Below are 25,922 nucleotides of genomic sequence, written 5' to 3'. Positions count from 1 at the left end.
AAAAAAGAAGTCGGCTTGAGAACAGGTGGCAAGGTACTACTCAAATTACTGAAATGAAAACGCAGAGGCAGCAGGGTGAGTTTTATTTTGAAAAATTAAATGCCTAACTTGTATTGCATATCCTCTTCAAACCTGTGGTATACATGAATGGCTGTGGGCCAGGAGGCTTTCGCCTAATTCGAAACACATGAAAAGTTGTTTCACAGGGATCTCTATATACGAAGAATCTGAAAAAATACAAACGTGGAAAAAATACCCCCAGCGAAAATAACGCCGCCAGATTATCTGACCGAATTACCGAGATACTCTATAGACGTATTTCCATATGTACAGATCAGAGTTGTAAGCTGCGCCATGACATAGGCAGCATTCGTACATGTGGAGAACGAAGGAAGATTACTGGTTGGTATTTGTGGAGTATCGGAGTACCAGCTATGAGCAATAAGTGACGCGTTATCCTCTTTCATCTTACGCGAATTGATCCATGTGCAGTAAAAAATACAAAGAACGTGCAGGGAGGATCTGATAATCCGTACAAGGTAGCGACAGGCGCCCGAACTCCGAAAACAGCACCTTTTGCATGGCCTGAAGAAAGGCTGGTGTGATGGTCTCCATGAATTTGCTGTGAAAGGCGACACCTGCGCTGTTCACCTCTCGAACGAACACGCCTTCAGCTTTTAGCTCTTCAACCCACTTGGCTACTGCTTCAGCTGCTCCGGACACCGTAACAGAATCCTCTGCGTTGTGACAAGCTGGCTGCACGCCGTCTGGACAGCGTTTTGTGGCCTCCTCCCACGTTAGGCCTGCGATACAGAGTGGCAAGATGCGCTAAAGGCTTTTCGTCTGCATGCACTTCTTGGCGGCGCAGTAACATGTGGTAGAGTGTTACTCTGCAGAAGTTGAAGTAGACATTATGGCACAAGTACTGCCGTGATAATTTAGGTAATTATTGTATTTTATTATAAGGTTCTTATGTATATCCATCGAGCGAGCTATTCTTCTTACACAACGCTGCTTTACGGAAATGCAGTGAAGGATAGGCATTGTCTTCGTTGCCTCATTTCTGTAAGAAAATTACCGAAACAGCACTCTCTTCGTGATGACAGTAATTCTTATTAAAAATAAACGCTATAACAGATTCATAATAACAGACAAATGCACACCGACAGTCCGGTAGCTTGTCACACGGACTAGTGTGGAAAGTTTAAGCAAGCCAAAGTTAGAGCTGTCTAGTAGGCTGTATATTGTTTTCCACCTGAAGACACTGTTTGATCGAGACCAGGCTTCGAATAAGGCACCAATTTAAACAGCTAAAACTTATAGCTACCCACACGCTGTCGAATATGCTTTCATTGGGCACGTGCATTTATTTATTAATATGCATATTTAATCGTTTCATCATTATGTCGCTGTACCTTGCGAACCTTCACAGTCAGTTATCGTGCTTTTTAAACCTATTGGGATACGCTAAACATACAAATATATTCGTGCATTTTTGAAAAGAAGAAAGCAGTTAATGACTTAAGTTATTTCCCCTGTTATTCTGCCCTTCTCTATGATAAAACCCGCATATTATCGTATCGGCATATATGCATGGCGCCCCACTGATTCACACTGTGGAAGTCTGAGATACAATCTTAGAAGGCGCCGCCATTACTAATTACATTGGGGCAGACAACACGACAGCTAGCTGTGCGGCTATCACATTTTCTGTTGGCGCCGTAAGGGCACAAGGCAGGGCAGAATTCCTAAAAATATACTTTTTTTTAGTTTTGGAATATGGAAAGCGCATCCCCTTGCCTGTATTTTCGCTGTTTTCTTACGAATTCTTTTGTAGCTTGAAAACCAATTTTATGAAAGCAAGTAGTGACAGAACATGCTCTCTGAACACGGCCCCTCGAATGCGCTCAGTGGTTACCGTTCATTTTTCTAAACAAACAAACAAACAAGCAACTTCTGGTACGGACACCGAAATGCTTGTTTGGAATTCATTATTCAATTTTTCAGTTTATTCAGACAATATTTTTTGCCTAGGTTGAAGGGACTAAAGGAAGATTAGCTCCGCCTGACTAGGGACCCTCCACCCATACATTTTCTCAGATGTAGTGCAACATAAAAAATACACGCATTTCGTTCTTTTTTTGCCGTCGTTCCCGCCATTCGCTGTCTCTAGGCAGCCAGAGCACCGGCACCGTTTTGTCATTTCCCTTGTATCCTGATCGAATACAGGGTACGCAACAGGTACGCGGCATCCTTCCCGACCCTCAGGCACAATACACTGGGCACAATACAGGACATAAGGTGAAAACTGCGCGCTGACTCGCCAAGATATTTTGCCCTGATACCGGCAGCCACCTTCATTGCCGTTTCCCCGATGCCAACAGACTGGACGCAACGCCGCACCGCAGCCGCCGCTTGCAGCGCACAAAGCTCCTCTATAGAGTTACAGTGAAGCTTCACGACCAGTAAAAGTATTGAAGGACTGTGGTAATAGCAGAATCATTATCAGTATCATAAGAATTACGAGCCTGACTACGACCACTGCAGGGCAGTGGCCGTTCCACTTTTATTTTTTATTTAATGTGGTCCTCTTCTTGCTGTCGCCACGTTATCCCCCAAATTTTCGTAACCTCATCTCACCACCTAATTTCCTGCTCCCACTGTCGTGCTTGCCTTCTTTTGGCTTCTCTCGGCATGCCCTGTCCAAGCCCATTGCGCCTTTTAGGTTTCGACTAAGATGTCATTAACAAGCGTTTCTTCCCTGACCCTATCTGCTCTCTTCTTCTCACGAAACTTTACAGCTATAATATTACTTTCCATGGCTTGCGCGTCGTCCTGAATTTAAGTTCAACCCCTTTCTTGAGCCTCCAGGTTTCTGCCCCGCAGGTAAGTACCAAAGAGGTCCACCTAATATATACTTTCCTCTGAGAGACAAAAGCCGTCTCCAGGGAACTGCTCTCGAAGTCGCCAGATTCTTCGAACACGACATTGAGTTGCGTCACGGTGCACCTGATGTTTTCAAGACTGATCGCGGTGCAGCGTTTACTCCGGAGTTATTGCAACAAGTCGCCGAGCTAACGCACACCGACCATTGGAAGACCACTGCCTATCACCCCCAAACCAACGGTTTGACGGAGGGATTAAACAGAACACTGGATGATTTGCTATTCATGCATGTTTCGTGGAGCACAAAACGTGGAATGACATTTTGCCGTATGTGAAGTTTGCTTATAACACAGCTGTGCAAGAGACCACAGAGCTTACACCATTCGAGCTCGTTTACAGACGTCGCGTCACAATACCGTTAGACGCCATGCTCCCACTATAACACGACACCAGCAGAAATGACAGCGTTGACGACTTCAGTCAGAGAGCCGAGGAAGACCGCCAGCTTGCTCGCAACCGCATTCGCACGCAGCAGGATCCCGATGCTCGCCGTTACAGCCTGGGCCGAAGGAACGTCCACTACTAGCCAAGGGACTACGTGTGGGGGGACTACATCGGGTTATCGGAGTAGTTGTTAAGACGCTATTCTGGCCCTTACGAAGTGACGTAAAGTACGAGGTGGTACCCCGAAGTCTGATCCGAGTTTGAGCAGACGACGTCCACGTGCCGAGGTTGTCCACGTAGTACGGCTGAAGCCGTACCACACCCGCCAGTGATAAGGAACACTTCGCATTGTCTACTACATTACCTTGCTTATTTGTGTAGCGTTAGCTACACTTGCCTAGCCGGAGCTGATTTCGCGTGGAGCATCATGAGCCGTGCCGCGCATGCGCGAGGATCACTGATGTCACACAGCTGGGTCACTGGAGCTGGCATCTCACGCGCTCTCCGACACTGCCGCGCACGGCTCGCCGCTGCTGGTCTGCGCCGCATTCGAGAGGAGTGACATCGTAGACACAGTGGCGCCAACGCGCGTGCAGCTATTCGCTGCAGCTATACACTGCGCCGGGGCCGCTTGATAGCGCCTCTGAGTGGCGTTTGCAGGTAGGTAACGCCATGGAGAAGGAGTGCGCAAATGCTGCTCGACGGCGCAGAAGCGCCGAGAAGCTTATGTCATGGGATCCCGAAGTAGTTGCCAGGCAATTAGCGGTTACTGTGTTGAGGCCGTAGAGACGGCAGCGTGTTACTTCACTGACCACCGAGACGTCTTTGTGGCAATAGAGAAGCAACCTGACGTTGAGCAAAAATAAAAAGTCACACCATCTGCCGCTAAAGGGGACCATGAGGCGATGCGAAGCAGTGTTTCGGCATGTAGAGCCCGCGTTTCAGAGGTGGAGTGGTGAGGGGGAAAGGGGAGAGGGGAAGTGCAGAGAGGGAAATGAGAAGAGAAAATGGGATGGGGAGGGGAAAGAGAAGGGGGGGTGATGTTGAGGGGGTGGGAGAGGAGGAGTGGAGAGGGAAAGTGGAGAGGGGGTTGGAAAGGGAAGGGGGAAGTGTTGGGAGAGGGGGAGTGGAGAGGGCATGTGGAGAAGGTTTGCGCATGCGCAGTATGGGTGGTCACGCCGCACACCACCACCACCACCACCGGATTGAACTCCGCTATAAGATGCTTCACATCTAATATGCATGTGCCACTAATACGTATACCGTGTGTGTCATTGGAGCAGCAGTAAGCATGACAATCAAGCTAATCCTAGACAATCTCGAAAGCTAAGAATAATCAGCTGAACCTTTAACTAACGCTACGTATATCCTGGCATAGCCGAGCTAAGCCACTGCAATTTTTTCTCTTCACGCAACCACGTTTCTCCATAGCGTTGTCCTCGCGCAGCTCAACAGATCGACCGGGCCGGTCGCTTTTGAGAAGGGAGAATGGACGTGAGGTAGGCTGGCAACTGTAGTCACTGCTGGGCAGTATCGAAGATACATGTATCTTAGATACTATCTTAGATACTATTTTGGTATCTTGTATCTGTATCACGATACATTTCGCAAGTCAAGTATCTGTACTTTCGATACATTCGATAACGTATCGTGTATCTTAAGATACAAGATACTGCTATCGCAACACAACCGTGCGCCACAATAATCGCTGGACAAAATCGCCTTCTCAAGCTGGCCCCGCTAAGACATCTGAATGAAACTAAGGGCTGTGACGTAATTTTACGCTGTCCGCAGGGTCTTCGAGTGAGGTCTGAAGATGAGCCGAATCAAGTGCCAGCGCTATATATATATATATATATATATATATATATATATATATATATATATAGATATATATATATATATATATATATATATCTGTATGTATATATATATATATATATATATATATATATATATATATATATATATCTGTATGTATATATATATATATATATATATATATATATATATATATATATACATACAGATATATATATATATATTATATATATATATATATATATATATATACCGCAGTCTCGACAGAAACAAGGGCGCGGACGTCTATGCCCCGCCCACATACCTTTTGTTTTCTCGATTTTTTATTGTTTTTAGTTGCGCCAATACCATGAAACAAGCTCTGAGCCACTTGTCCTGTGCCGCGTACTCCAATGCGTGCTGCGTCTATCACGAAAGTTCTGATGTTGCAATATTGTCCTTGTTAAAGGTTCTCTTGCGCTTGCTTCGTAACGAAGTATGATGAGCGCAAGAGTGAGGTTGCTTTGAATCTTGTGGCTTTTACATATCAGCGGTTTGAAGGATCTCGTGGATGTAAGTTTGACTTACATGAATTAACTTATATGCAACTAAGATTCTAACCACTTAAGCACCACTGGTACTGATGCTAGATATTATAGAGCAAGCATTTACCTAACAGAACCTATCTTGGCATACCGTACTTTTTTCTTCCTGCTATCTGTATTTAAATAATTTATGAAATCCTAATTTGATTGTTAGCACAAGTGTTTTCTTAGCTGTCCCTTTGCATCGCATACATTACAAAGGTCTCTGTACTGTTTTTTTAGGTCCGTTCACTCTAGTTTCTCTTTTGTAACGGGATACCAAAATAAGACCTCTGCTTTATTCTTTTATCTGTCTGCATTATTTATATACTGTTGAAACATTTCCCCATGAGAGTCCCAACGAGCCGTTTCAGGTAATATTCCACTGGCACTGAATTTTCTATTGTCTCACCTTAGCAAGTGAGTTGATACTTCATGCTTAATTGGCATAGCCATTAAAGGTGCCGTCTGTATCGTGTTTCTATACTTATTCAATGTGAATGTTTGATATGGAACCACTTCTCCATTTTGCTTATATTCCTTTTCCCGTGTCAGGAATACCTACATTTTTGTCTGTTACTAGTCACCACGTAATTGTCCGTGTCCACTACGCGCCTAATCCGAATCATGCAATACCAACACGCCCAGCTGATAACCCTCGCATCGGAGCTATACGTGGCACGAGCGCGAATAGCGGCGGTGTTCTACGACGCTGTGTGCAACTATACAATATCTGAGTCCTTTCTGGGTTGCAGTTGTTTTCTCGTTGAAGAAAAATTGCTGAAAGATTGCCCATTAGTGAGTATACCAACAAAAAATCCGTTACGCCAAAAGAAAGGTAGAGTAACAAAATTCATTGCAGTTTTACGTCCTCTACGTATGCACCAGGGGTCCCAAACTCCCATTATAGCTAGAGACACAGTGTATGTTACCTTTAGGTAGCAGAGTTGCGCATAGGTCCGGCCAGCAACCACAGCTATGCGGTGAAGTCGCACTTCGTTTTTGCTGGCGACATGCCTACCATGACGGCGATTAACCTGTCTGGCGTGTCGAAGACCGGCGATAAACATTGGCTCCCGATGGCTAGTGTTAATTCAGTTCGCTGCAGCGGCGGCGTCGAGAAATAAAAAAAATTGGCCCAAGTGGCAGCTTCTCCGCAATGCATGGTTGCTAGCGGCGTTGGAAGACGGATGCGCAACTCTGCTACCTAAAGGTAGCATATACAGTAACTCTAATTATTGCCAGCAGGCCGCAGTTACGAAATGCAGTCCCGCAAGGGACAGGGCACTAAAGTGAAGAAAAGGGGAGTGCGGGGTAAGGAAGTGGCTTGAACAAGATGACAGCTAACGTTTCCATTTGAAAATAAACTTTTTCCATATCTCATATAGAGGTCATTACTGAAGGGGATTCGGGGTCAGGATTCGAGAAAAATCGATACGGATCTACAGAATGACTGATATGTCGACGCGGATTCTGAAATGTAGTTTTTTATTACACGGTTATGTTTCAACACATGGTGATCACATGTCCTCACGAAAAGAATGCTTGAGACAAGTCATATCAGTCTAGCTCATGTACGTACCTTTTGAGAAAATAAAAACAAATGAGAGGAAGACGGTCATGTGTGCGGGCAGGGCCGCTAGTGAAAGGTTCGAGGGCCATATATTTGAGATCCCTGGTATACACAACGCGTCAAAACAAAAATAACAAGAAACAACCAGCTTTGTTGCTAATGTACACCTGTCCAGTGATCCGGTATTGGCAAACGGTCTTTTATGGACAAGGTAAGAGTCAACACCGGTATTTGCGCGGTCGTGCGAAGGCTTCTTATTGAAGTTCTTGTGATTAGATTGCAAGCCGCTAGCTGGTCGGCAAGCTGCGCAGCGAATCCCATCAATTGCAAAATGACAAAGAAGAACCGCTGTTAAGTTCTGTCCTGGTAAGTTGATTTCTGTTCTGTCCTGTTAAGAGCTGTCCTGTTAAGTTGTTTCGGAAGCAAACTAATGCACTTTCACAAGTAAAGGCACAGGTTGATACACTAACAGACTCAAAGGAATCAAACCTGATCGTGGTTAACAAATTTTCACGCAGACATTTTCATGAATAGGCGTTCGCTGCTACATTGATGGATCTATAATAACAAGTTTGCGAATGTATCGAAGCATCTTAAGATGCAATTGCAAAGTATCGTATACGATACAAGTTATTGCGACAGTATATTGCACCTGTATCTTACATACTTCTTGCCTAAGTATCTTGTATCGTATCGCGATACGATTTCAAAGTATCTTTGCCCAGCCGTGACTGTGGTGACCAGCCTCTTGAAAGAGAGGAGCGAAGTTAATCGGTGTACACGCCTTATAGTTTGTTAGCCATTTTTCTAGAGCAGACGTCATGTTTTGTATCTTCGCCCCTGTGTTTCTAGCATCTATTTGCTAGCTTGGTGACATTATCTGACAAGCTGTCATTAATTATCTCCACTCCATTCTTATTCTTCTTGTCATTTCAGTCTCATGGATCGAGTCGACGGTGACTACCTGCCATCAGTATTAGTATCCCATTACCATTTCTACTGTCTCACTACCTATCACATATCAGTGTTCTCTTGCGAGACTGGTGAATATTGTTTAAGTTTATGCATATTGTAAAGGCGTTTATTGACGGCGGGATCGACGGCGACGATGCGCAGCGACGACAGTAACGACAGAGCGCAGACTCGCAGACTCTCACGAGCAAGAGCGCGAGGGGCGTGCTCTCCGAGAAGAGGGGAAGAGGACGACCCATTACAACGTTCCAATGCTTCCGTACAACTACCCCGGGTACGAAAAGGGAGCCGTCTGGCGACCTAGCAGCTGGTCACTATGAGCGGGTCATGGTAGGGCTTGAGGCGCTCCACGTTGACAATGTCGCGGCCTCGACGGCGCATGTCGGAAGATGGGTCGATGGGTTCAATCAGGTAGTTGACCGGGGATGTGCATTCGACGACACGGTAGGGGCGTTCGTATTTGGGCAGCAGTTTCGAAGACAGGCCAGTTGCAGTGGTGGGGACCGAGAGCCATACGAGTGCTCCAGGTAGGAACGTGGGTGCAGAAGTGTTGGTCTCACCGCGGATGCTTTTCTGCCGCTCTTGGTCCTGCGTAGTAAAGGTCTTCGCAAGCTCGCGACACTCCTCAGCAAGTCTGGCTGTGGTAGAAATAGGCGCACACTCAGATCGATCCGGCTTGTATGGAAGGATTGTGTCGATTGTGTGCGACGGGTGCCTGCCGTACAATAGGAAAAATGGTGAGAAACCAGTGGTGCTTTGAGGGGCGGTATTGTAGGCGTAGGTGACGAAAGGTAGAATGGAATCCCAATTTGTGTGATCGGCGGCGTTATACATCCAGAGCATGTCGCCGAGTGTGCGGTTAAAGCGTTCCGTGAGCCCATTCGTCTGCGGGTGGTAAGCAGTAGTTTTGCGGTGAACAACGTTGCACTCTTTGAGGATGGCTTCGACGACTTCCGACAGGAAGACACGGCCTCGATCGCTGAGAAGCTCCTGGGGTGGACCGTGGCGCAGCATGAACCGGCGGAGCAGAAAGGAGGCTACATCGCGCGCTGTAGCCGCTGGGAGGGCGGCAGTTTCGGCGTATCGCGTAAGGTGGTCTACAGCAACGATGGCCCAGCGGTTACCAGCCGAAGTCAGAGGGAGTGGCCCATACAAATCGATGCCAACGCGCCCAAATGGCCGGTCAGGGCAAGGTAAAGGTTGCAGACCTGCTGGTGACTGGTGCGTTGAAGTTTTGCGGCGCTGACAATCGATGCAGGAGCGAACGAACTTCTGCACGTAGCGGTACATGCCTCGCCAAAAGTACCGTTGGCGAATGCGGTGGTATGTTTTCGATACCCCAGAGTGCGCACACTGCGGCTCAGCGTGGAACGATTCGCATATTTCAGAACGCAGACTGCGGGGTATTACTAGTAGCCACTGGCGGCCGTCGGCGTTGTAATTGCGTCGGTGGAGGAGGTCGTCGCGAATGGCGAAGTGGTGGGCTTGACGACGCAACGCGCGAGTGGATGGTGTTGCCGAAGGATCAGTGAGCAAGTCTAGCAGCGAAGCGATCCATTGATACGGACATACGAGCGCTATGGGACGGGGACATAGACAAGAGGCACACAGGACAGGCGCTCATTTAACCTTTTTCAAAAGCGATTCCAGGTTGAGAGTCTTCAGCAACCGTAGTGCCTTCCTTTTTTGAGACTTTGCGTTAAAATCACATAACTTGAAGTTCTTCGTTACCGCCGCTAAGGCCTTCTCTTCGAACATGCCCTGAGGCATCAGAATGAAACCTCCTTCTTTGTCAGCCTGGAGTACTACAAGTCCTAGCTCGTCCAGAGCATTGGCTACGTACCTTAAAGGGGGCTTCCTCGTGGAACCAGTGGCAGCCTTTGACATTACGCAGTTCACGGCGTCACTGGTAGCCCTTTCCATTTCTTGAAAGCTAGTGCAAGTTGCTGCTCGTCGAGCCATGGCGAGGAGCTGGTGCCGTTGGGCACCAGCTCCTGAGCGCCTCTCCTATGAGCTATGCTATGAGCGCCTGTCCTGTGTGCCTCTTGTCTATGTCCCCGTCCCATAGCGCTCGTATGTCCGTATCATGTATGAACCAACTTGCCCAAACACAAGTCTTGCGATCCATTGATCCTTGCGCTGTTCGGTAGCGACAGTGTGAACGTCGATGGAACAAACGGCATGGTGAGACATTGAGCTGTGGGTATTGTCGTCAGGCAAGGGGGAGCGCGAGAGTGCGTCGGCGTCAGCATGCTGGCGTCCGTTGCGGCACAGCACGCGGATATCGTAGTCCTGTAGGCGAAGTGCCCAGCGGGCGAGGCGGCCTGATGGATCCTTCAATGATGACAACCAGCAGAGTGCATGGTGGTCGGTGATGACATCAAATGGGCGACCATACAAATACGGTCGGAACTTCGTAAGGGCCCAGATGATCGCCAGGCATTCCTTTTCGGTGACGGTGTAATTGGTCTCGGCTTTGGTGAGCGTACGACTTGCATATGCCACGACATATTCAGGGAACCCTGGTTTGCGCTGCGCAAGGACAGCGCCAAGGCCAACACCGGTGGCGTCTGTGTGTACCTCTGTAGGGGCCGTAGGGTCGTAGTGGCGTAGTATGGGAGGCGACGTCAACAGACGACGGAGCTTCTCGAAAGCGTCGTCGCACTCTGACGACCATGAATTGAGGGACCCGTTACTTCCGAAGAGCTTCGTCAGCGGCGATATTACGGTCGCGAAGTTTCGAATGAAGCGCCGAAAGTAGGAACACAGTCCTACGAAACTGCGCAGTTCTTTGACGGACGTAGATTTGGGGAACTCGGTCATGGCCCGAAGCTTCGCTGGATCGGGAAGAATACCGTCCTTGGACACGACGTAACCGAGTATTGTCAGCTGCCGAGCTGCAAATCGGCACTACTTTAGATTCAGTTGTAGACCGGCGTCGCTCAAACGCGTCAAAACATGCCGCAGGCGTTGAAGATGCGTTGAGAAGTCCGGAGCGAAAACAACGACGTCGTCGAGGTAGCACAAGCAGGTGTGCCATTTCAGGTTGCGCAGAACGGTATCCATCATGCGCTCAAAGGTGGCGGGCGCATTACACAGCCCAAACGGCATGACGTTGAATTCGTACAAGCCGTCGGCCGTGACAAAGACGGTCTTCGGTCGAGCGTCATCAGCCATGGGTACTTGCCAGTACCCTGAGCGCAAATCGAGAGATGAAAAGAATTCTGCTCCTTGCAGGCTGTCAATCGCGTCGTCTATTCGCGGTAGTGGATACACGTCCTTACGAGTGATCTTGTTGAGTCGTCGGTAGTCCACACAGAACCGCACAGAACCGTCCTTCTTCGCAACAAGAACGACAGGAGACGCCCAGGGGCTGTTAGAAGGTCGAATAACAATTCGTCGAAGCATGTCGTCGACTTGCTCGTTGATTACACGGCGTTCTGTGGGAGATACGCGATATGGGCGTTGCCGCAGTGGCGGCTGGGCGCCAGTGTCGATGCGATGCGTAACGGCGGAAGTGCGGCCGAGAGAAGTGTCAGCGACATCGAAAGAAGAGCGAAATTCGTCCAGCAGGCGCAGAAGCTGGGAACGCTGGACCGGTGTAAGGTCGTCAGCAATGGAGGAACCAAAGACATCAGCGGGTGATGAACCAGACGTCGAAACAGCGCCGAGCGTACTGGAACTGTGGCAGTGCATTTCATCTGGTTCGTCCATAACTTGTGCGTCTTCGAGGGGTTCCACGCTACAGAGACATTCCCCTCGGACCAACATAACACTGTACGGAGATGGGTTGATAACAAAAAAAAAATCACAGCATATCCACGGAGTGAATGATGATGAGTGGGCGAAGCTGCGGAGGTTCATCGGTAAACCGTGAATCTTCCGTGAATTCTGCCCAGTACATCATCACCGACGTGAGATCGGGCGCGTTTATACTAAAGGTTCGATGAGTTATGACGACTTGCAGCTCACTTTAATTTTACATGTACGCTGTGAATTTTCATTGTTTAGAAAACCATTGCTTTAATAAACATCTGGCGTCTTTCGTTAAGCAGCTGGAGTCTTTTCATTTTGCTTTAGAAACATCTGGCGTTCTTTCGTTTTGCTTTTACAAAACATCTGGCGTCTTTCGTTGGTTTATTTCATCAATCAACGACGTTTTGAACAAAATTTTTATTGTTTCATGACGCACAGGAGAAATCTCACCAGGCACTACCTTGGAGGTAAACAATGGCTGCTAATGGGAATGAGAGACAGAAGAAGTCGGCTTTTAGCTAACACTTAGACTTCTACTTCTACTAACGTTTCCTACTGGAACATGCCAATGGCTGCTAATGGGGAATGAGAGACAGAAGAATTCGGCTTTTAGTTAACGCGCACGCTGCGAATTTTTTATTGTTCAACAACGCACAGGAAAAATCTCCCACCGGCACCACCTTGGAGGTCAAAGCGTAAGAATGGTTATGCACTACGACTACTACTATGACTACTAGGGACGAACGGGTGCCGCCTTAAGGAACTTCGCCCCTAAAATTGACGTACTGCCCTGAGTGACTTGCACGGTCGCGAAAGGCACCAGCATGCCTTTCCTCGTGCAAACACGGTCAGATGGCGAGAGAAGTGCAACGGTGTCGGAGAGACTGGCGCAGTACACTGACACCACCGTCGACGAGTTTGCAGGCACCTTGGTGTCGTCTTTGACAAGTACCTTGCCCGCAGCCGATGGACTGTCTGCCGGCGCCAATTCAGAGAATGGTGAGAGCTCTATTTCGGCTGGTGCGCAATGAATGACGGCGTCGTGGCGGGAGAGAAAATCCCATCCTAGGATGACGTCGTGAGAGCAGGCAGGAATTACGATCAATTCGACGGCGTACAGAGCATCCTGAATAATGACGCGAGCTGTGCGCACCGCTGTTGGGTGAATACTTTGGGCGCTGGCTGTACGGAGGGAGAGCCCGGAAAGCGGCGTCGTCACTTTTCGCAGTAGTCGGCTAAACTTGGCGTCCATAACGGATACGGTGGCTCCAGTGTCGATAAGGGCAGATGCGCGAACATTGTCCACAAACACGTCAATCACGTTCGAGGGGCTTCGCTGAGGGCTTTCGCAGTTCGATCGCGTCGCAGCCCTTGCCTCGTGGACTGCGACGACTAGTTTTCCTGGTCGCGTGAGCCCGGACGTGGCCGCATCGGCGACAGTGAGCGACGTCGTGGAGACGGTGAACGGCGGGTAGATGGTGCGGGGCGGGACGTCGGTGACATAGGCGGCGCTTGGTCATAATAAGGGCTGCTTGATGAGCTGGTCAGGGTTGATGCGAACCGAGGCGGCTGCACGCGATTGCAGTAGCGTGCGACGTGACCGGCGTAACCGCACGCAAAGCAAATGGGGCGGTTGTCGGAAGTGCGCCAGCGGTTCGCGGGTCCCATCCATGTCGCAGAACGGGATGGGCGAGGCGGCTGCTGATATGAGTGCACTGTGGGCAGCAGTCGGGGCCTGGGGACGACGTCGACGTATGTAGGCGGCACAGCCGCGTCGAAGGCCTGTGGTCCGACGACGGCTTCGGCGTAACTCCGCGGGCCAGCCACAGGAATCGCTGGGGGCGGCCTGGCTACAGCTTGCGCGTAGCTTAGTGGTGCAGGCACTAGAGGCGGCTGGTGGTATACGGGAATGACCTCCGCGATTTCTTGCTGAATCGCTCGGCGGAGAGGAGGCAGAAGTGTAGTTGGCGGCTGGTCAACATGCTGCGGTGGAGTGAAAGCCAGCAGTGAGACCTGGCGCGCAATTTCCTCACGCACGAACGACTTGATTTCGGCGAGCAAGGTGGAGTGGTCAGGAATTGCCGACAAGCCTGCGAGGTCAGCATCGCGTGATGGCGGTCGACGGATCATCAAGCGCTGCCGGCGCAGCTCCTCGTAGCTTTGGCACAGGTTAATGACCTCCGCCACTGTGCGAGGGTCTTTGGCGAGCAGCATCGTGAAGGCATCGTCGTCGATGCCTTTCATAATGTGCCTCATCTTGTCAGATTCCGACATGGTGGCGTTGGCTTTCTTACACAAATCGAGAACGTCTTCAATGTAGCTGGTAAAGGTTTCGCCGGCCTGCTGAGCTCGTTCTCGCAAACGCTGTTCGGCCTGCAGCTTACGAACGGCAGGGCGGCCAAACACGTCGACGATGGCGGTCTCGAAAGCGGACCACGTCGGGAAATCAGATGCATGGTTGTTGTACCACATGCCTGCCACACCCGCGAGGTAGAAAACCAAGTTGCTCAGCTTGCCTGCTTCGTCCCATTTATTGGGGAGACTCACCTGTTCGTAACTTTTCAACCGACTATGTATTGCCTGTAAAATGCCGTAATCATGCTTTGCACTTCGTCCCCTAAATTTATGAGCAGGGCAGTGTCACAAGCGAATCGCATGTTACTGAAGTATTCTCCCTTAAGGAATAATGGTACTGTTTTAACACGTGTTGATACTTTCAAGTATGACTAATGTTCACTTAATGTAGTAGCGATGGCAGAATGACTAGACCACCACGGCGTTACATGAGCCGCATCTGCTGACACCCTCAAGAATTTCTGCTCGCGTCATATGGTTAATGGGAGACACCTGACGTACACAAAACCATTTGTAGTGCAGTAACGTTAGCACAGGGGCAATGAATGCAAAGATTCTAAATCATCATATGAGTTAGTAAGACCGTGTAGACAAATACAAGATAAATGACTTACAAGTATGAAGAAATGACATCTCATTGGCGTTGTCGAGAATAAAAAAAAAGCTCTTTATATATCAAGAAACTAGGTTGCTCGTTCGTACGGAAATCACAGTTAACGTGCTTACCGACGGCGGCCATCGCTCCTCGAGGCAGGTCACCCGTGTCTACGCATCGTCCGCGCATGTAGGCGGACAGCACGGTCTGTTCGGCTGTGAGGCATCCGTCGGCATAGGCGCAGCCGATCTCTCCCAGAGAGTGACCAACCATGCCATCTGGCCTAATGCCCAAAGCAAGGAGTACATCCACAAGTGCAACCTGTTATTGAAATGAGAATACGATATATCAACGACTAGTGGGTTCTATCAGCCACTTCAACGACTAGTGGTTTCTTTAAGTGAAGCCAAAAGGCTTCATTGCCACTCGCTGTCTCTGGCAGAGTGAATATTAAGATATTGCCTTTTTTGTGGTAGACAGATGAATCGGCAATGCAGGAAATTTTCAAGCTGCGAACGTTTCGTTGCATTCAAGAAAAAACATCATCCCACAACATTGGCAAAGTCTAGGCATTGCCTACAAGGCAGTAGTATATTATTGTAGGATGTCTGCACAAAATAGACGTGATTTGCGGGCTTTGCAGCAGGACCATGATTCGCACCAAAGGAGCAAGATCAGTGTTCCTATTTTAGAAAGCGTAATTTGGTGACACAGTTTATATATAGGCCTGACTAAACCTTGAATAGACTCATTTATATGTTCTTACTTGATTCATTTAATTATCAGCAACACCTCCTCTGACCCCATGACTGATACGTCGCTTGCTTTCAAATAGAAGGCGGCGTGCCACGCATTGCGATCACGTGCCGCATGGCGTTACTCGCAGCAAGAATAATACTGACAGGCTAACAGACGGGGATCTGGCAGCACACAGTTTTGGTGATCTGGCAGCACACACTTTTGCACCTCAATAAGAACTTCGTTTATTATGGTACTGTCTTGGCACTGGATTTGCGCGGCATCGTGGCCCTGTCGCGGCCTGTGTGTTGCAAGCATTATCCGCGGAAGCCTCTGGCGACGGTGAAGGAGGGAAATGTATAAATAGGTGTATGCCGCAAGGTTGAACAAACGAAGAAAAAAAGGGAAGAGCGCCGACTTCCTGTTATGTTCATTCAACAAAAATACCTACAATGTATAAAGCCAAGAAGTGCCAACTTACAACATAAAAGTAGGCGCTTTTTCTGTTCTCCCTTTGTTCTCTTCCTTTGTTAAACCTTGTGTCTTACACCTTTTTATTAAGCTGTGTACCAACTAGCCCAACATCGTACGCTACTGAGAGAAAGGATGAGGGTGAGCTAGTGGTAGAGCGGCTCAGGTTTCAGGCCTCTCGCAAGAGGAGGCTCTGGTTTCATTTTAAAAAGACAGGGCGTGCAACCACGAACACAAGAAAGAATTCAGGACACCACGAACGCTGACTAACAACTGAATAGATGCACAAGGGCGGAAAAGAAAGAAAGACACGAAAACTTATCTGCGCACGCCCATGCAATAGACGAACCTATCAATCCGGCACGCGTGGGGGCCTACGCGAAAATAACTGTTAAGGCATTTCATTTCATCTTTATGCAAGTTAGTCGACGGTTCGCTCACGCATGCGCTACCACTATTCTCGATATGCCGTGCTGCAATCATCAGACGCGTTTCTTCATTCATGTGTCGGTATAAAACTGCGTAATCATTGACTTTTGGCGTGCCCCTACAATCTCGACAATGCAACGATAGATTAGAAGGTGAGCCTTTGGTTAGTGATCTTTCAAGTTCTAATAATCTCTGCTTAAGGCAGCAGCCCGTCTGTCCTACGTAGAAGCGGCCGCAGCTTAAAGGAACCTTACACACCACACTTGTACGGCAATCAGTGAATTTGTTCGTGTGCTTTACGAAACAAATATGGGTTCGCTTCTTGTCTTTTACTCGCTCATTCCTCCTCTGCACAGCAGCACATATCTCACCTAGGTTATTGGCAGCCGTGAAAACAGCATTAACGCCGTATCTACTTCCTACTTTCTTTAGCCTGTGAGATACACAATGAATGCACGGTGTACCTACCACACGTTTCTTCCTATCGCTTTCTGCAACCATGCTCGGACTTGACATAATGATCTAAAAGACGCCTAAGCTGAGCGTTAAAACTATCACTCGTTTTGTGCTCACATGCCTTGGTGAGGGCTGACTTAAGGCAAGACATGGCGATGCCGTTTTTTACAGCCTTCGAGAGCTTCGACGAAAAATTTAATAGCGGATTTGAAGATCTAGGAGCATACTGCCAGCACACGTGGTTCTTCTGAAACGTTAAGGAAATGTCTAGAAATTGTATTTCATTACTCTGAGGCAACTCTTTATTAAAGTACAGCCCTCCTCCATTTAGTTCAAATTTTTCGCTCACTGAGGTAACCACGTTTTCAAGGCCCTCACCACTACAAAAAATCAAGTAATCGTCCACATAACGAAAAACTTTAATGACAGAATTACCTAAGACACTTTCCAAAAGTTTGTCAATCTTGCTAAAGTATAAATCAATAAGAACCGGAGCAACCTTAGAACCAATACAAATCCCTGATTTCTGCACATAAACACCTTCGTTCCAACGTACCAGCGTCGACTTTAAATACATGGAAAGAATTTCTAGAAAAGCCCCGGTAGAAACACCACATTTATCGCTGCAAACCCTCTCGTGCACTTGTTCGTTAATACATTCATTAACACATTTTAAGAAGTCCTCATGCGACAAGGAGTAGTAAAGCTCTTCAATATCCATACTGAAAGCTTTACAACTGCCGGGGTTCTCCTCTGAGAGGAACTGAACTAGCGCCTGAGAATTACGCATACGAAAAGGGTCTGGAAAACTCAACGAAGTTAAGGAGTTCTGCAAATAACTAGATACAGCGTCTTGCCAGGTGCCTTTCTCTGAAACAAGTTCTCGAAAAGGAATCTCGTTCTTATGTGTTTTCATTGAAAAAAAAAAACAATTCCAAAGTAAGTGATTTAGCCTTCTTGACATTGCAAGCTATTCTCTAAACATTATGTCTTAACAAAAGGTCGACAGCACGTTGCCTAACTACTGACGGTTAAACTTACCGTCCTAAAATTCTTTGTTTTGGCTGTTAATGCTTTTTGCGAGAGGCCTGAAATCTCCCTATAAAGCGGGTTTCAAGTCGCAGTTCTTTGGGTAGCGTGCTTCAGCTCATTCCTGGTCTTCTTTTTCTCATAGTTTGGAAAAGTTCTAATTTCTTTCAGCTGCCAAATTAGGTGTATGCCTCTGAAATTTGAGCATTTGTTATCAGAATTCTTACGCGAATGAAAGCAGTATGCAGATTGAGAGAGGAACTAACCTCAACAGCTGCAATGCAGCCGTACAGGGGACCTACGGCTCCATCCACATTCTTGGAAGTTACGAGCTCTATGACGTCAACGCCAAACTGCTTGAGGAGTTCATGCGAGCGCTGAATGGAGCGTGCAAAGACGTCAAAGTGCATCATCTGCTGGGCCATGCCTTTCCATTGACAGCCAACTCCAGTAAAAATAAACCACAGTGGCCGCTTCGTCGACGTAGTTTCCGTTATGGCTTTAATTACTTCTTTGCCGCTGCCGTCCACGGGAACCAACATGTAGCCTCGGTAAGGAAACTGCATTACACTTGGCTGGCCGACAATGTTGAGAAGAGCGTAGCCGGAGTCCGGGTAGGGTCCATCCTTCTCGAGGCGTTCCGTAGTGCGCTGAAGGACAAGAACACAATCGTAAAGGTAAGCTACAAGCACATCTTACAAAAAAAGCCTTATTTTATAATTTATAGAAAGTTTATCATGATTGGTAAAAATATCGGTCTTGTAAATCCTGTTCAAGGTAAGCGCTACTACTAGAAAGACTGTTGTAGCTGTCGGCGTGAAGGGCAGGATGGACAACGTGAACACATCTGCCTAGTCAGGACCGGGACCGTTAGCGAATACTTTAGTAGTGGAACGGACATGGCCCCGCTGTGGTTCACCTTACGTAATGCTACCTGAGAGGGTAAAGGGAAACAATGTTGAGGAAAAATATTTCGTTCCGAAGCGGGCTATGTTGTCGTTGGCGACGAGGTCTCTGTTAGATTCCACAGCGCTTCCAGCGCTGTGGAATCCCACCATCTTGAAATCCCACCATCTGCGAAATCCCACCATTTTCCCACCATCTAATTTGCGCAGGTAGTTTGCGCATACCTGAGTGATGGAATAATCATTTCTGCATGAGGGACAAGGCCAGTCAAATTATTGCCTTCTTGGCCCAAGCTTTAATTTACGCCACTTTTCTGCTGTACTCGAAGTTAGAAACGAAGGCGAGCTTCGTGGTGTCACGTGCGTAATTATGTAATATTAACATATAATATGACATTCAAAATAAGAGAGAGCTTAGTTAGTTGGTAGGTATTCAGGATAATATCGAGTGCCTCACGTAGACTAGCACGTAGACCACCACGCGTGCCGGACTGATAGGTATCGCATTTTGTCTTGGCACGTGCAGATAAATATTGGTGTCTACCTTCTTTTCCGCCGCTGTATGCCTTTTTCTGTGGTTAGTAAGCGTTTGTGGTGCCTCGACGTCGGCTCTAGCACACACCCCCTGTTTACGGATTTTTTCATCGCAAAAATTTTCTCCCGCCCCGATGACTCTGAGGCCAACGCAGAGAATTTGTGCAACGTACTTGCAAAGCAACACTATCCTTCTTCCATAGTCAACGACGCCATACGCAAAGGGGCAAACCTATATCGCCAACAGCTACATTACCAGCAGAAAGAATTAAAACAAGAGAGACGGAAAAACTTGGTGCTAACATTTGGAAGCAACGCTGCTAACGTAAGCAAAATTGTGAAGAGACACTAACATTTTACAACAGAGTAAACGACTATCAAGACTTTTCCCTTCCCCTCCGCGAGTCGTTTATAGACGCACCAAAAACATTAAGGATTATCTTGTTCGAAAACCGATAAGACACCCATAACTAGACGTCCGCCATGCAGTAAAGTTCGCTGCAAGGTGCGCAAAGACATGCAGGCAACCAACGTTGATGAAAGCCCACATACCGAGTTCAAATACTCAGTTGACTCAAACCTTAACTACGACAGCTCTATTGTAGTCTACCTCGAGTGCAGAGTATGCAGTAGTCAATACATAGGTCAGACTGACACAGCCTTCCGCACTAGCTTTAATTACCATCGTTCACCTTTTAATTCGCTTCCGCATCTGCCTCTGTCTCGGCGTATAAATTCCGAAATCTTCCCGTTTGACTCCATGAAGGTTACATTCTTACAAAGCGGTTTCACCTGTAGAAGGAAGCGTGAACAGTGCGAATCATATATATATATATATATTTAATTTAATACTACGAAGGCTGGACTAAACATCAATCCGGCCTTACTGTCTTCCATTCACCCTCTGCAAGATTCAAGATAATAATCTTAACCAGTGGCGTAAATCATGGGGCAGGGGGGGGGAGGGGTTCAGGGGGGTCCCATCTCCCCCTGTGTTTAGACGGGGGGGGGGGGACACCCCTTGCAAGTATATTGCCCTATCAAAGAGCGGATACGAAGTAAAAAATTTAAAGCAGCTATTTTTCGTGTCAAACGGCACTGTAGAACACGAGCTTTCATGAATGTTACGGGTGACATCTGACGAGCTGCAAATGTTGGATACAAAGTGCAAAGTTAATAAAGAATCCTTACCGTTATTTGTTTATGTCGACGGTTTGGTGGAAGGTATTGAAAATGAAGTATGAACACGACGGCTGGTACTATGATCGATTCTGTTTTTTAATCTCCGACGAACAGAAACATGCGTTGCAAAAAAGGTTTCCATAAGTAGGCGGCTACTTCTAACGGGTAAACACTGTGGAGTGAAGCTTAAGGTAACGAAACGCGGTACCTTTACGCGTTTTAACGAGAAAGTGCTAGTAATTTTCAATTGATGGTTTAACTGAAGTGGCATTATTAACTAGAAATATGCTAGTGCCTTTCGAGTGGCACTTAGAAGATAACTTCACCAACGTACATTTCCGCTCAGTGCTGTTATATTAAGCTCAATAATTCGGCGCGGAGGCCCACAGAAGTTTTTATTTAAATTTTGTTCCAAAGCAAGATTTTAATTTTTTGTAAATTTAAAAGTAATACCTATTTTTATAAAGCCAAGATGGCCGCCATGGGAAGATGCCCCCCCCCCCTTTGTTTCTCATGGATTTACGCCACTGATCTTAATCGAAGTTCTCCTTTATTTTCGGATATCGTCAAGAGAACGTTAAATCCCTAGATTTTTTCCTTTTTCCCGAAGTACCGACAACTGCCTCCTCTCCCGACCGCCTCTCAAGCGCAGCCGGCATCTGCTGCCATGTTCTTCCTTACTTGGAGGATTTACAAAGCCACGTACTTCTAAGTACATTAGCCACGCATCCTTCAGCGGTGAATATATGCGAACGCTACGCGCCTTTCTCCTCCCGCTAGTCCGCCGTCATTAGTGAGGGGGGCGCGTTTCAGCAGGTGCTGAAAAACCGTTAGGAAGAGCATGGCTACCGAAAACGAGCGTTAGGCAGTGAGATTCGTCGGTGGCGCTTCAATGGATGTCGGTACTTATCAAGGAAAAAAATAAATGTAGGGACTTTAGGAAAACGCTGTCGGGCATGCAACATCCATACGCGCATTCCGAGAGGAAAGAAATGGGGAAAAAGAGGGGCAGCTTTCGAAGAATCCTCCCTAGAATGAAACCACTCCGACACTCGAACGACTGAAAGTTTCGACCTCCCGGCAAGAATCTGAAGGGGATTATCCATTTTCTTCGGAAACATCATCTTGAGCCACAGGTCGGAGATCGTGGCTGCCGGTTTTTCATTGAATGTGCCTATCCTCTACACTTTTCCCGGACTTGTACGAAGCTTGTTGACAGTTGACCCCTTTTTTTAAGCGCTTGTCGCTTCTTGTGAAGCTTCACGCCCTCACTAGGCTTCACGAGCAGTGGTGGAAACCGGGGGGGGGGCAGCGGAAACCGGACAATGGACGAAATTAATGTACTTATTGTCTCCAAGCTTCACGAATGAGGAGGGGCAGCCGGAGAAGTGGAGCTCGACAATGGACGACAGGAATGCGGTTCATGTGTCCACCTCGACCATCTATGTATATCTACATATTTTCTTTTCTCCGCATTTTTCTTCTTTTTTTTCAGAAAACACGTGTTGTTCGTATGTCCAAGTATGTGCACGTGGTCTGTTCGCGACTCCTTTCATTCTGCCTTGCTGTATTCTTTTTACTTTATTTACTTTTTACTTAAAAAACCTTTTATTCTTTTTTACCTTTTCTCTCTCTCTCTCGGTTCGGAGGACGATGATATAAAAGCGCATCGAAGCCTGGTAAATTTCGCCTTGACGAAGATCGGTCTCCGATCGAAACATTGCCAAATAAACTGTTTTTGAGAAACCTATACCTTTTTCCTATTTATTTTAAGGCAACCTCAGACAGACTCTTGATAGTCTCCGTGTATATATATATATATATATATATATATATATATATATATATATATATATATATATATATATATATATATATATATATATATATATATATATATATATATATATTTAAAGGGCCATCCCTCGGCCCCGACTGCAGCCCACCATGCAGTCATTTCAGCAGCCGACCCGTCAATCACGTACTGCGACATGGGCGGGACCTACCCCGGCGAACCGATGGCGCACCCCCGACAACCGGCCCATCTACTTTGCTTGCGGTTACGCCGGTCACGTGGCACGTTATTGTCAACGCGTGCAGCCGCCTCGAGTCGCGTCACCTGTCACCAGCCAGTCCAGCCGTGCATTCTACGACCCACCTCCACCTATGTCGCCGACGTCACGCCCACCTCCAGCTACTCGCTGCTCTCCGTCTCCACGACGTCGATCACTGTCACCCATGCGGCCACGTTCGGTCGCACGAGAGCAGGAAAACTAGTCGTCGCAGTCCAGGAGGCAAGGGCTGCGACGCTATCGAACTGTGAAAGCCCTCAGCGAAGTCCATCGAATGTAATCGACGTGCTTGTGGACGGTGTTCGCGCATCGGCTCTTATCGATACTGGAGCCGCTGTATCCGTTATGGACGCAAAACTTTGCCGCTTACTTCGAAAAGTGATGACGCCACTTTCTGGGATGTCCCTCCGTACAGCGAGCTCCCAGAGTATTCATCCCACAGCAGTATGCACTGCTCGCGTCGTCATTCAGGACGTTCTGTACGACGTCGAGTTTATCATAATTGCGGCATGCTCTCACGACGTCATCTTGGGATGGGATTTCCTCTCCCGCCACGACGCCGTAATTCGTTGCGCACCAGCCGAAATCGAACTCTCACCGTTCTCACATTTGACGCCGACAGACAGCCCATCGGCAGTGAGCAAGATCCTCGTCAAAGACGATACGAAAGTGCCTCCAAACTCGTCAACGGCTGTGTCGGTCTACTGCGCCGGTCTCTCCGACACCATTGCACTCCTTTCGCCACCTACCCGCGTCTGCACTAGGAAAGGGTTGCTGGTACCTTTTGCGACCGTGCGAGTCACTCAGGGCAGCACCACTATTTTTGTTACCAACCCATCCCCGTGCATTGTTACGTTGGTTCGAGGGGAATGTCTCGGCAAAGTGGAACCCGTTGAAGACGCACAAGTTCTGGACGCACCCGATGACTCGCACTGTACCAGTTCCCGCACCATCAGTGCTGTTTCCACGTCTGATTCGTCACCTACTAATAATAATATCTGGAGTTTAACGTCCCAAAACCACGATATGATTATGAGAGTCGCGTAGTGGAGGGCTCCGGAAATTTTGACCACCTGGGGTTCTTTAACGTGCACCTAAATCTAAGTACACGGGCCTCAAACATTTCCGCCTCCATCGGAAATGCAGCCGCCGCGGCCGGGATTTGATCCCGCGACCTTCGGGTCAGCAGTCTAGCGCCATAACCACTAGACCACCGTGGCGGGGCGATTCGTCACCTACTGATGTATTTGGTCCCTCCATTGCTGACAACCTTACGTCGGTCCAGCGTTCGCAGCTTCTGTGCTTGTTGGATGAATTTCGTCATTCTTTCGATGTCGGGCAAACATCCTTCGGCCGCACGTCCGCTGTTACGCATCGCATCGACACTGGCGCCCAACCACCACTGCGGCAACGTCCATATCGCGTGTCTCCCACAGAACGCCGGGTAATTAACGAGCAAGTGGACGATATGCTTCGACGCGATGTAATTCGGCCCTCCGACAGCCCATGGGCGTCTCCTGTTGTTCTCGTTGCGAAGAAGGACGGTTCTGTGCGGTTATGTGTCGACTACCGACGGCTCAATAAGATCACCCGCAAGGATGTTTATCCACTGCCGCGAATCGACGACGCGATTGACAGCCTCCAAGGAGCAGAATTCTTTTCGTCTCTCGATTTGCGCTCGGGGTACTGGCAAGTACCCATGGCTGATGACGCTCGACCAAAGACAGCCTTTGTCACGCCCGACGGCTTGTACGAGTTCAACGTCATGCCGTTCGGTCTGTGTAATGCGCCCGCGACCTTCGAGCGCATGATGGACACCGTTCTGCGTAACTTGAAATGGCACACGTGCCTGTGTTACCTGGACGACGTCGTCGTCTTCGCTCCGGACTTCTCCACGCATCTCCAACGTCTGTGGCATGTTTTGACACGTTTGAGCAACGCCGGCCTCCAACTGAATCTGAAGAAGTGCCGATTTGCGGCACGGCAGCTGACAATCCTCGGCTACGTCGTGTCCAAAGACGGAATCCTTCCCGATCCGGCCAAGCTTCGGGCCGTGGCCGAATTTCCCAAACCTACGTCCGTCAAAGAACTGCGCAGTTTCGTCGGACTGTGTTCATACTTTCGACGCTTCATACGAAACTTTGCCACCATCATATCGCCGCTGACGAAGCTCCTTGGAAGTAACGGACCCCTAAATTCGTGGTAGTCCGAGTGTGACGACGCATTCGCAAAGCTCCGTCGCTTGTTGACCTCTCCTTCCATACTACGCCACTACGACCCTACGGCCCCAACGGAGGTACACACGGACGCCAGCGGCGTAGGCCTCGGCGCTGTCCTTGCGCAACGCAAACCAGGGTTCCCCGAATATGTCGTGGCATACGCAAGCCGTACGCTTACCAGAGCCGAGACCAATTACTCAGTCACGGAAAAAGAGTGCCTGGCGATCATATGGGCCCTTACAAAGTTTCGACCTTATTTGTATGGTCGCCCATTTGATGTCATCACCGACCATCATGCACTATGCTGGCTGTCGTCATTGAAGGATCCCTCAGGCCGTCTCGCCCGCTGGGCACTTCGCCTGCAGGGCTACGACATCCGCGTGCTGTACCGCAACGGAGGCCAGCATGCTGACGCCGACGCCCTCTCGCGCTGTCCCTTGCCTGACGACAATGCCCCCTGCTCAGTATCTCACATAACTGTTGCTTCAATCAGCGTTCACACCATCGCTACCGAACAGCGCAAGGATAAATGGATCGCCTCGCTGATCGACTTGCTCACTGATCCGACGGCAACACCATCCACTCGCGCTTTGCGTCGTCAAGCCCACCATTTCGCCGTTCGTGACGACCTCCTGCACCGACGCAATTACAACGCCGACGGCCGCCAGTGGCTACTAGTGATACCCCGCAGTCTGCGTTCTGATATATGCGAGGCCTTCCACTCTGACCCGCAATGCGCGCACTCTGGGGTATCCAAAACTTACCACCGCATCCGACAACGATACTTCTGGCGTGGGATGTACCGCTACGTGCAGAAGTTCGTTCGCTCCTGCCTCGATTGCCAACGCCGAAAACCTGCAACGCACGTGTCGCCAGCAAGTCTACAACCATTACCTTGCCCTAACCGTCCGTTCGGGCGCGT

General features: G+C 48.5%; 1 protein-coding gene across 1 annotated transcript in view; it reads right to left on the bottom strand.

The window, feature by feature from the left end:
- Window positions 1–25,922, bottom strand: part of LOC119391860 (fatty acid synthase) — a 507,973-nt gene that overhangs the window by 444,141 nt on the left and 37,910 nt on the right. The window contains exons 7-9 of the mRNA XM_049415427.1: window positions 18,355–18,738; window positions 15,097–15,286; window positions 574–803 (exon numbers count right to left, since the gene is read on the bottom strand). Coding sequence (XP_049271384.1) covers window positions 574–803; window positions 15,097–15,286; window positions 18,355–18,738 — 804 coding nt within the window. The remainder of the gene's footprint in view (window positions 1–573; window positions 804–15,096; window positions 15,287–18,354; window positions 18,739–25,922) is intronic.

Source organism: Rhipicephalus sanguineus, chromosome 4 (assembly GCF_013339695.2).
Source record: "Rhipicephalus sanguineus isolate Rsan-2018 chromosome 4, BIME_Rsan_1.4, whole genome shotgun sequence".
Taxonomy (NCBI): Eukaryota; Metazoa; Arthropoda; class Arachnida; order Ixodida; family Ixodidae; genus Rhipicephalus; species Rhipicephalus sanguineus.
Note: the sequence above shows the minus strand (reverse complement) of the source record. Positions and strands in the feature narration are given on the sequence as shown.